At 34.5% G+C, this 12103-nt stretch overlaps 2 protein-coding genes across 2 annotated transcripts; one reads left to right on the top strand and one right to left on the bottom strand.

Annotated features, from left to right (window-relative positions):
• Positions 1–1904: 1904 nt before the first annotated feature.
• On the top strand, positions 1905–3146 carry LOC133816673 (ethylene-responsive transcription factor ERF086). The gene has a single exon (XM_062249038.1). The coding sequence runs from the start codon at positions 1947–1949 to the stop codon at positions 3144–3146; it is 1200 nt and encodes a 399-aa protein (XP_062105022.1). The 5' UTR covers positions 1905–1946.
• Positions 3147–5266: 2120 nt separating this feature from the next.
• Positions 5267–9942, bottom strand: LOC133819376 (zinc finger CCCH domain-containing protein 34). The gene is made up of 7 exons (XM_062252606.1): positions 9444–9942; positions 9119–9261; positions 8717–8782; positions 8399–8518; positions 7937–8257; positions 7529–7846; positions 5267–6509 (listed from the first exon to the last, which is right to left on the bottom strand). The coding sequence occupies exons 1-7, from the start codon at positions 9535–9537 to the stop codon at positions 6111–6113; spliced, it is 1461 nt and encodes a 486-aa protein (XP_062108590.1). The 5' UTR covers positions 9538–9942; the 3' UTR covers positions 5267–6110.
• Between the last annotated feature and the right edge of the window lie 2161 nt (positions 9943–12103).

Raw genomic sequence — 12103 nt, forward strand, 5'->3', positions numbered from 1 at the left:
CTATAAAAGATGAAGTTTTATAAAAAAAACAATAAGATAAACATGTAAATACTTAATTTAATTAAAAATAACAATCACTGTATAAATTAATCAATAGTTTTTTTAAAAAGAAAATTTGATATGAGGTGTATTTTTATATTTTTGAAGAAGAAATATATGATGTATATTTAATTTGGAGCAATTTTATAAATATTTTTAGAATTTTAGAAGAATATTTCTTAAGTTTTTTTGTTTGTTGATATATTGGGGAATTGAACCTCAAACTTCTCTTTACACATTCACACACCCAACAATATGAACTACCATAAATGACATTTTTTAATTATTTTTTTAGAAATTGCTTATTAGTACTTGTTTTTTTTAATATTTTGAGTTTAAAAATTATAATTAAAAGGTTTGGTAAAAAAAAATTAATAGTAAAAATTTAACTACTACTATTTTTAAATCCAAAAAATAGAATTGTGAAAAAATATATATAAGCAACGCTATAGTTTATCTTAGTTGAGAAAATTATAACTGCTCGTGAAAAATAACATAATCTTTCACCTAAAAACAATTATGAAGTAGTTGAGAAAACTTTAAAAAATTTAACGGTATTTGGGTTAAACCCCAAATTTTTAGTAGCTAAATTTGATATGCAGAGTATAGAATGGGTAGGAAAATACGATTATACCCTCTGAATACTACTTTTCCAATTTCCAAGATGTTCTCGTTTGTAGAGCCACTTAAAAACCGGTAATCAAAGGTTTGTAATATCCAATTGACACAGACCAAAATGACCCAATACAGGACACGTGTACGTCACACCACAGTGTACACAAGGACTGATACTCTTTCACTTCACATATCATTATTTCTGTTTGGTTACATGAAATCCTAACTGCTCCCTTTGAAAATAAAAATATAAAATCTTCAAAAGAAAAAGAGACAACAAATGTTTTATTAATAATCCCATTAATTTATTTTGCTTAAAATGCGGATTTACATGTGCTTGTATAAATATATACATATACATATATATAATGACCTCTCAAAGACATTCCAAAATTTTATTAATAATAATAATATCTTAGACTATATATCAATCTAGGAGTAATAACAAGACAAAAACCCTTTAGTATTAATCCAAAATCTTCAAAGGGATTTTTTTAATTCTACCAACCATTCATTGCTTCTACTTAATCTTACAAAAAATATTTGACATTGTTTCAACACATATTTGACATATACATATTGATTATATAATTATATATTAATGTTCCATAATGCCTAGGGAGTTTACTTTGGTCAGATCAAGTATAATCCAAATTAGTAAGTAGTAATTTTGCACGTGATGTGATCATATTAAGACTCAAATTATATTAAACAAAACTTTAACAAATCCCAATAGCTTACATTGGCATGATGTAATACTTAGCTCATTAATAACATTATTAAGCTATACCAATTATAACACTTATCAATACAGATCAATATTAGTGTATATTTAGAGAAAACAATATATATATACGTGGGTTTGTATTGGAATTTGAAACTTGGGGGGGAAAGTTAGAAGATATATATACCTCCATGACAAGAGTTGGGAATCTTTATTTACACCTTTAATAAGTTCTAGGTTAGCTTATTTATTTATTTTTATTTTAGCTTCAGGGCTATGGAATTAAATAGAAAAAAAAAAGTTTAAAGTTTTAATTTTTAATATATCTCTATTATATAAAAGTGGATTAAATAGGATCATGGTCTTCCAGAGAATGACAACTGAGATGTCCTTTTCCTTCTGTCCATGATCAAATCAGAGTGTCTTTAAAAGACAATTCTCTACAAACTTTCTCAACTCACTTCATTCAAAACTAGAAAAAAAGAAGAAACCTTTTCTTTGATCATTCTTTCTCTTTCTTTTTTCTCTTCTATAGTTCGTTTCCTCTTCTACTACTTTTCTAGCTACAATGTCCACCACCACCACCACCTCCAAAACCCTGGATAAACCCTTCAAAGGGTATGAAAATGGCCAAACTCAAATGGGTTTTGCCATACTCCAAAGGAACACATCTCCAACTCAACCGGGTGAGAGAAGAGGTAGGAGAAAGCAAGCTGAACCAGGGAGGTTTCTTGGTGTGAGGAGAAGACCTTGGGGTAGATATGCAGCTGAGATTAGAGACCCAACCACTAAAGAAAGGCACTGGCTTGGTACTTTCGACACTGCTCAAGAGGCTGCTCTTGCTTATGACAGAGCCGCTCTCTCCATGAAAGGCACACAAGCCAGAACCAACTTTGTTTACACTACTACTACTGATCTTCACAACACTAGTTTCCACTCTCTTCATCATCTTACATCTTCTACTAATACTCCCTTTGATAGTAATAATAATAATAATAATAATAATAATAATAATAGTAATGTTCAAACTACTACTCTTTTGCCAACCTCTCAGTTCATTTGCAGCACTACAAGTAAACAACCCACCAACCAGAATAGTCCACCTCAGCTTGTCATGACATGTCATAACAGTGCTACTACTCATCATCAAACCTTCCTTAACCAATCAAACACTATTAGTGACACTTTTGATGAGACCTCATATATGTCATCACCACCAAATCATCGTCATCATCATCGTGGTGATCGTGATTGTGATGATAACAACTTCTTTTTCTCTAATGATTCTGATAACTCAGGCTACTTGGGTTGCATAGTTCCTGACAACTGCTTAAGACCACCTCCTACTCCTTCTCCTTCTGATCATAACCCCAAAAGAAGCAGTGGTTACAGCACCACTGCTGCTCAAACCAAATCACATTGGGACATGAGCAGTAGTGAGGTAGAAATACCAGTACTCCCAGCAGCTTCATCATCATTGGGTTCAAATCCAGGAGAGCTTATCATGCCTTGTTTGGATGATTTCAATCTTGGGTTTTGGGATAATAATAATCTGCAGCAGCAGCAGCAGCCATGGGAGCTGAACTCAGGAGATCTCTCTGCCATGATCAGTAGTTCTAACTTCCCTCTGACTACTGAGGGAGCTTTTTATCCACTCACTGACAACTCCATGTATGGCTTCATGTCTGGACCTACTTCTTCAGTGTCTTGCTCTCCTTCACTTCCTCCCCTTGGCGATGTAGTTGATTTGGGTCACTCTCTCTTTTGAGTATATGTTCATATATATTAATGTCAACTACTGCTGTTAGTGCATCTGTTTATATATAGGTGCACCAATATATACTCGTTCCATATATTTCATATCCATGCACTTAAATCTTTCTTGTTGACTCCTCTTCAGTCTCTGGGGTTGCTACTCTCTTTAGTTCTCTGTAATTATCCTTAGGGACAGAAAAAAAAAACCCTTCAAAGTTGACAAGAAAAAGATTTGGAATGTTGTCTACTATAGTTTTAACAAGATTTTAATGCAAGCCTTTTATATTATTATTATATTTTGAGTTACATATGTCATGGTATAGTGTAATATCTACATATGATCATATATATAAATACATAAATTTTATAGCATGTCATTTTCAGCTCATTACGGCTATTATATACAATGGAGTACTCTCTTTTCAGCTATGTGCTTTATCTTTTTCAGGCAACCCAGATAACAAAAAGGATGTGTAAATAATGATCAAAACCAAAAATATTCACTCTATAAGTATTAATATATATCTATAGCTTTTTCTATTGTTTTTTTCATTTGACTTTTTAACAGTGTGGTGATTATTAATTATTTCAGACCATTCGGGTTTCTCAATGGATTACAATATATGGTCGGTACTCGGTACTGCCATGCATGCTAACATTCCCTTGTATATAGATATTCTTAAAAAGGGGTAAAAAGGGGTTTTAGATATATTAGAGAGGTGAGTAAGTAGGAGCATGGCGTGACTGCATAAAAATCCTTAGTCCCAACTTTTAAGGAATATAGAATCACAAAGACCTGGCAACGTCATTGAGTACCGTTGGTGTTGTGTGTGTGTGTGTTTATATATGTATATGTGAATGTGTTTGTGTTTGTGTTTGTTTTCATATACTTTATTATTGTGTACCACTCATTTTGGTCCTAGCTGTAGGGTGGGTCATAATAATGCTATCAGCTCAGGCGCTCTACAGCTTTTTAACTGTGATAGATCTCATCTCTCAGAACCACTTAAACTGTTTGATATTTAAACTTGTTTGGTAGTGATTTTAATAAACACATTTCCTAACAAAAATACATAAAAACATTTATGTTTCATAGCTTCATGCCAAGTCTTATTAAAATGAAAAAACAATGAAATAAAGTTAAAAAAAAAAAGAGATCAGAAGAGAAGATTCTTATCACTTTTAGGCATCAGTGCTGTGCAGGCAAATTTTTCAATGTCACTTTATTTGTCCTCTAATGCCAGGGTTTCAACTTCTAGCGTTTAAGGAAAATTTATAAAGGGAACATGGGAAATTTTTTCAAAAGACATTTCAGTCGAAAATGGAAAACATATATTTATTAAGGGTTGGCACGTGAGTTTTATGACTTATTTTTTTTTAATATCAATAGTATTAGTCTGTCAGTCATTCATCATCTTCTGGCCCCCTTGACATGGTAAATATTTTTATATATGTATTTTTTGGGTTGAAAAACTTGGCATGGCACGAGTAGTTTTGGAAAACAAACTTGGCCTAGATTAGATAGTAATAAATAGTCCATAAAAGAACTTACCATTTAAAGAGAGGTTTGAATTTGGTCACAAAACCATTCATGTCTGAGAATCTTAGTAGTAGGTCCATTATTTTTATTATTAAGTAATTGAAGCTTTAGTATTTAGATAATTACAAAGCAAAGCTGAGTTTTTTTTTTACTTGGAATAAATATTGATAAAATAATGAATTGGTGATGGCTTTAATGCCTTGAATTCTCAAGTGAGGTTGTCATGTAGTGGAAATAGTCGGCAGAAAGGGACAAAACAATAAAGTTTCTCACATAATTTTACAGGGAAACCAAACCCAAAAAAACTGGAAACAAATGGGAATTACATGACCCAGTTGAGAAAATGGTCAAAACATGGCATCAAACAGCTTGGACAAAGAAAATGATGATGATTATGATTATGATGAAGACAAGACCAGTCTTACAAACTTCTTGCTTCTTTAAAAGGGGTTGGAGCTCATTTATTTTAGGACCATTAATTTCACCCAACTATAAAAGCGGGATCTTTACAAAACATAAATGAAGATTTATATCAATCATGTCTTACAAATAAATCATAATCGAATCAACCACTTCCTTTTTCCTTCCATAAGTCAAGCTAATATTTTGGTATCAAATAAAGCAAATTATCAGGAACAGGTATCAATCCCCCTAATAAAACGGGGACAAAAGAAGAAGAAGAACAACAACAATTATTGCAGAGTCAAGAGTTGCTTCTTCATATATTGTTTTGTATTTCATAATAAAATTGAAAATAAACAGGTCAAGCATTTTTTTGTAGCCACAACAACATACCATGGTCCATGTATATCTTATCATTATATATAGTATAGCATCTGATGGCTTCTTGCGGTCTCTCTGAATCAGAAGTACTTGTCTTGTTCACAGCAGACCCTTGGACAAAAAAGGTGGGGAAACAAGACCCTCAAATGCTAAGTTCAATATGAAGCTTGCTCCGAAATCAAATGAAAATAAACTATAAAAGAGAAGAAGAAAAAAATGAAAAGGATAGACACGAAAAACACGGTCAGTGTAAAAGGCAGAGCACCGTGGAACTAATCTTTCATTTTGAAAGAGAATAGAATGGAGCACAATAAACACAACAGCTCTTTAAAGTGGATATCTGGATTCAGATTTTGCCTAACAGAACTGCAAGAATATATTTTTTTTTCATGGTTATTGATGAGCAAATTGGAAGGCTATACGAGGCTGCTAAAGTTTTTGAGGGTTGGCCATCGGTTATTTGAAATTAAAAGGATGGCCAATATAAAGATTATATGAACACAGAAATGAACAGAGCAAGATTGTATTCTAGGAGTTTTGTGAAACCATGATAAGTGAGATATGAAGCCTCTATTAGAGGACTTGCACCAAAAAGGGAAAAAAATGATGCTTTGGTTGGGGAAATTTCAAGAAAAAAGAAGAATGGGAAATTGCTTAACTTGAAGTAGGAGGTTCTGAGCTAGTACTGGTGTTGCCACCAGTTGAAGTGCCAGTAATCTGAGCAGGATGTTGAAGACTCACATGGGAGACAGGACCACCCTTTGAAAATGTTGAGCCAACTGATCCACTAGAACTGCTCATTGATGAAGACATTCGGGCTGAAGTAGAGTCCTTAGTGGATCCTAAAGCGAGTTCAGGACGCAAGTCTGAAGATGAGGATGATGGTGCTAGTGTACCAACTGAGGATCCAACTGGGTAAGGAGCGACTGGCATATCAGAAAGAGAAGAAGCTGATGGACTATAACTTAGTGTTCCCAGTGGGTGGTCGAATTTGCATGCTGGCCCAAACTTGCATGCTCCACGTTGAGCATAGTGAGTGCACAGCGGAGCACCCTGATTTTCAAACAACATATCAATTAATCAGAATATGTTCATGGAAAAACAAAACGTTAAGGGGAAAGAGCAATATCATTTTAAGAAAATGCTGTCAAAGAAACTTTGGCATGTAGATTAACTGATGATGACAACAATTAGGTGTCTTGACAACCCCAAAACAGACGTGCAGAAAGCAAGCACATTTTGCAGCTAGAATCACAAAAAAATATGGAGGACTACTGCCAGAAAAATAGTAATAACCGATTGAATATTGTAGGGTAGCAACAGAGAATATAGAAGACTAAAATGTAATATTCGACTTACGTGGAGTGACATGATTCGGTAATCATCTTCATAATTAAGACACACAAGAAAGCATGCATGTTGGGATGGTAGAGACAAGGCATGCAATTTTTTGCATGCAACAGAAAATAATAATAATTAAAAAAAAAAACAAAAAGCATGGAATTCCTTTCAACAGGAACTTGTTATAAAAAACACAAACACATGCATGCCATAAAAGGAAAACCAGAAACTACAGTAGAGGGCAAATAAAAGACTGTCAGGCATGCAATTTCCCCTCAATATTAAAAGTAGGAAGAGAGAGAGAGAGAATGCAATCTACATTTCTTTACAATTCATATATTAAATATCAAACGAACACCAAAACAAAATTGCTGACCCATTTGTAATAAGAAAGCAGCAACCTTGGTGGTTGCTTAATGTCAAAAACATCATCAAACTTCCATTCTCGCACAAGGGGAAAAGGACAGCTTATAAGAGTCTACTGTGCCAGACACCAACATATGTTATCTTTTCACAAGTTAAATGAAACACTTCACAGACAGATATATGTACCATGTCGAAATTATTTTCTCAGACAACCCCTAGTCTATAACATCAGCTTTTCAACTCGGATCACTATAAAAGGCTTCTAGATAAATGTAAATTTAGTTGCATTTAGAACATATGACAAGCTGTACATGTCCAGTTATAAAAAAGAATCACGAGGATGTGAGCCCACAAGGGAAGCTTACCGGACGCATAGGAAGACCAGCAGAGCTTAGGACAACAGTTGTTTTCGGCGAGATAATATCTGGTGGATGGTGGTACCTACACGAAGATCCAAATTTACAGTCCCCAGTTCTCATGTAATATTGGCAATCCGGCTGTCCAGGTCTTTCTGGATATGAGAGTTCCTTCTGGCTACTGACTGAAGGAACAGCAGGAGAAGCAACAGGCTGATATGTTCCAGTATATGGAGGTGCTTGGTGAGATACTTGAGTTAACCCATAAACTTGTGCTGAACCAGCAGGGGGTTGATTGCTATGGGAGGGTACTGGGCTTATAGATGTCTGCAAACCATGGTTAAATTTAAATACTCAATGAGGAGAACAAAAAACACATGAAACTTGAAAAGGAGAGTACTAAGCAACTAAACCGACCATGTAAGAACCCCCCCAACCCGGAAAAGGTACCATGCCAGGGGATATCAACATAGGACCATAAGGGCCTTGAACATATGAACCTTGTACCATAGAAGGCCTTGCAACAACAACTCCATATTGTTGTGACGAGGAACCAGATGGAGATGCCATTGGGGGATATAATGTAGGTCCATGAACTGGCGTAGGTGCTGGTGGAACTTGAGTTGCAGGTGATTGGACTGGAAGTGGCATACCAGCAGGATGGGGATGATGAAATTTACAGGACACACCGAACTTGCACTGTCCAGTCTTCACGTAGTAGGAACACTCTTTTTCACCCTGTTTCAGTTGAAAAAGTAAAAGAAAATCGAGAGTGCGGATTCCACCACATGCAGAGGAAAATGAGGTTACTGATATGGAAAGCAATAAAAAGAACAGAGATAAAAAAATAAAAAATAAAAGATAAAAAGAAAACCTTACCGGCCGCAATGGATATCCATCATAATTTAGTGAAAGAGGGCCGGAAGAACCTGCTCCGTATCTAGGATGATGGTACTTACAAGAAGCACCAAATTTGCATGTCCCATTCCTCATATAATACTAAGGGAATTAAATCAACAACAAAAGACCATAAAACAAATATTCAAACTTCACTTTCATCTCTAACAAATAAGAAACGAAAGCTGAATACATATTTGGTAGAGCTAAGAAAATGTGCATTGCCTAATCATAACCATGCGGCATAATGAAAATAACAAATGGAGCTTCAAAATCAAGCAGAACAATCAAATTAATCACCTGGCACACAGGCTGCCCATGTCGCTCTGGGAACTCCCCTCCACCAGCTCTGGCAGCTCCTATAGCCTGAGAAGTGTGTATCTTTCAAAATTGACTACTCGGAAAAAAGAAAAAAGAAGGAAAAAAAAAAGGCACAAATATCATTCAACCACTAGATATCCCTTTAGATCCCTGCTAACGCATTAAGAAGTAAAGTTGAAAAGGAAAACCACAAAAATCCCCCGAAAAGAAAAGCTGAAACTTGCAAAAACCCACAATCAAATCTACATGCAAAACCACAATTTCTCAACTGCAATACAAAGATCACACCAAATTGAACCGTCAAAACAAAATTGATCATGACAAAAACCCCATTAAAACTATCCATTAAGCCACAAGTAAATTGATGGAATAAATAAATACCGCCGCGCGGTCTCGGGGATGATTGAACCGACACCTTGCGCCATACCCACAATACCCAGTTCTCATATAGAAGATACAATTATCCTCATCGGGTCTTTCTGGGTACGATTCTTCAACACCCATACCCAATTGCCAAACAGACTCTGCAACATTTTTGCGCCACAATCAAATATTAAAAAAAAAAACACTTTGAAACTCAAACCAAAAAATTACAAAAATAAACAAATAAATTGGGAGAAAAGAAAAGAGCCCACATTCCGGTCAAAAACCAGGAATCGGAATCTATGAAGCGAAATTGAAATGCAGTAGGGAAAATGAAGCTGACCTTCGAGCCCTGTTTCAGGTCCGGTACCGGCCCATTCCGGAGACGGATCGGACTGTGACCCGCCTTCTGTTGTATTCCGACCGTACCTCTCCATTGTACGGTCTATCTCGATTACACTCTCGAGAGACTCCCAAAAACAAAGCTCACAACACAGTCGCCAGGTGGGAGAGAGTGTGAAGCAACACAGAGAGAGAGAGAGAGAGACTGAGTTTGATTATAACTCCGATTGTTCTAGAATATATGAATATTGATATATATATATACAGAGAGAGAATATAATGGGAATGAGAACCAAACCAAATAAACCCTGATCAAGCAAAACCTCCTTTCTAAAGAGAGAAAGAGAGAATTTTACTCTCTCACTCGAACCAAATACCCACTCAGAAGAAGAAGAAGAAGAAGAAAGCAAAGCTTAGATTGCCTGCGTTTTTCTTCACTCTCTCTCTCAACTTTCTTTCACTTTCTCTCTCTATCAGTTTTCAAAGCGTGTTTGTTTTTTCCATTACGTAACCCTGAAAGAGAGTCTCCTTTTTTTCTTTTTTCTTTTTTCTTTTTTTCTTGATTTTCTTTTAATTAACCATTAATTAATTTTAATTATTTAATAGTCCCAAAAAGTCAGTTAGTTTATTACGCGCCAAACAATTAATTAAAATTAACATAATCTAATTACTCAAAATTATGTAGAAGCTAAAATCCCAGAGCCAGTTTCAGGGTATTAATAATGTGAAACGTGATGCGAAGTGAAATTACACTAATGCCCTTGTTTATTACAACACGTGACTTTAATTCTTTTTATTTTGGAGAAAACAAAAATGGAAAAATGAAAGAAAGTTAGTTGAGGGGTAGAAAAGGAAATATACATATAGATATGACAAAGAGAAGAGTGTTGTTTTGGAAGGAAAGAAAGAAGACTACCAAAAAAAGGGTTATGATGATGATGAATGAGATTAATTAATTCTACGGTTAAACCATCTAAAACAACTCAACTCAACTCAAACTCAATCTTTTGTTCCCTCCACGTGGCACTCAATCAGCCTCTTCGTTACATTTTTACTATATAATAAATTACATTATTTAAACAAAAAAAAATTAATCAATAGTATTATTTTAAGTTTCGTGGGTATTAAAGAGAATATAATAATAATAATAATCGGTACTCACAAAAATTTATGCATAATAAATAATATTAAACTGTTTCAGAATTGAATCACACTATAACTTGAATTGGTATTAAAATACAAAAGCTTGCTTTTAGTAGTGTTATATGTTTTGTATCAATTTCAAAAGTATTGCTTGAGAAAAATTAAAGTTTCTTACAATTATGGGGTATTTCAATCACATAATCTGAGGGTTTGAGTGTGCTTCGATAGTTAAAATCAACAATAAAAGTTTTATTTTTAATCAAAACTTCTAATAAAAAATTATAAATGTACATATATACAATGATGCTTTGATGCCTAAGTTAATAGAGCATCACTGGCAATGTTATTCCGGAATGTGGCCTTACACAAGGAGGCCCCCTTTCTCCTTTACTGTTTCCATTGTGTGCTAAAGGCCTATATGCTCTTGTTTAAAAAGACTGATGCAGGCTTACTTTCAGGTATATCATGTAGTAGAACTTGTCCCTCTATTTCACATTTATTTTTTTCCTGATGATAGTCTATTCTTTCTTAAAGCATCGGTGGCCTCTTGTTCTCGCTTTAAGGAGATTCTTAGCTGGTATAGTTCCGCTTCAGGCCAAGTCGTTACTTTCTCTAACTCGACAGTGTCTTTCAGCTCAAAAATCCTTGAGGTCGACAGAGTTTCTATGGCTAGTAATGGTGGCAAAACGGGTTTCAAGCCCACTCGAAAATGACACAATTTTTTGCGAGTTAGCGTTGGGCAAATTAAGTACGGACCCGTTTGACACGACATTTTTTTGGGTCGGGTTAGGGACAATCCATGTGACACGAATTGACCCGTTATGTTCAATATATATTTAAAATTATTAATTTATAATTAAAATATTATTTCTTTTCCATCAAAGATAAATTTAATGTAGAAAGAAAATTCATTAAAATAATACAACATAACTAATACTTGATAATTAATTGATATTAAAAATTTGTTTAATGTGTTGATATTTTGTGACAAATTATTTTATTCATTAATTTTGTTTATTATAAATATATTTTTGTGTAGTGTATTAGTCAAATGAGTGAAACAGATTGATGTAATCAAAAATGTAAAATAAATCAAATATGTGATACTATCCTGTCGATCTAAAAGTAGTGTGGGAGGGATTTGGTCAACACGTGAACATGACAGGGCAACACAAGAACATGATAGGTCGGGTTATGGTTGAGATTTTTTGACACGAAATATAAATGGGTCGAGTTATGGTTGACCAATTAGACAAGCCAACTCATCATGATACGACACGATAGCACGAATTGCCATCCCTAATGACTAGTATCCTTGATGTCAAAGTTGTTTCCTGCCACGAAAAATATTTGGGACTACCTTATTTTGTAGGAAAGAACAAAAAAATCCTTTTTTAAAATCTATTCAAAATCGGATTTGGCAAAAATGATTTAGCAGGAAGGCTAAACTTTTCTATGCATGAGGGAAAAAGGTGCTTATAAAAGCAGTCATTCAGTTTATTGAGATACATAAACTTT

This window comes from Humulus lupulus, chromosome 2 (assembly GCF_963169125.1).
Source record: "Humulus lupulus chromosome 2, drHumLupu1.1, whole genome shotgun sequence".
Classification (NCBI taxonomy): domain Eukaryota; kingdom Viridiplantae; phylum Streptophyta; class Magnoliopsida; order Rosales; family Cannabaceae; genus Humulus; species Humulus lupulus.

What these genes read in the sequence shown, in the direction of transcription:
- LOC133816673 (XM_062249038.1), top strand. Translation starts at nt 1,947, where the DNA reads ATGTCCACCACCACCACCACCTCCAAAACCCTGGATAAACCCTTCAAA.
- LOC133819376 (XM_062252606.1), bottom strand. Translation starts at nt 9,537, where the DNA reads ATGGAGAGGTACGGTCGGAATACAACAGAAGGCGGGTCACAGTCCGAT. An exon ending in ATCCCCGAGACCGCGCGGCG is followed by an intron (nt 8,783 to 9,118) that starts GTATTTATTTAT and finishes CACACTTCTCAG; the next exon opens with GCTATAGGAGCTGCCAGAGC. An exon ending in CTGGTCTTCCTATGCGTCCG is followed by an intron (nt 6,510 to 7,528) that starts GTAAGCTTCCCT and finishes TTTGAAAATCAG; the next exon opens with GGTGCTCCGCTGTGCACTCA.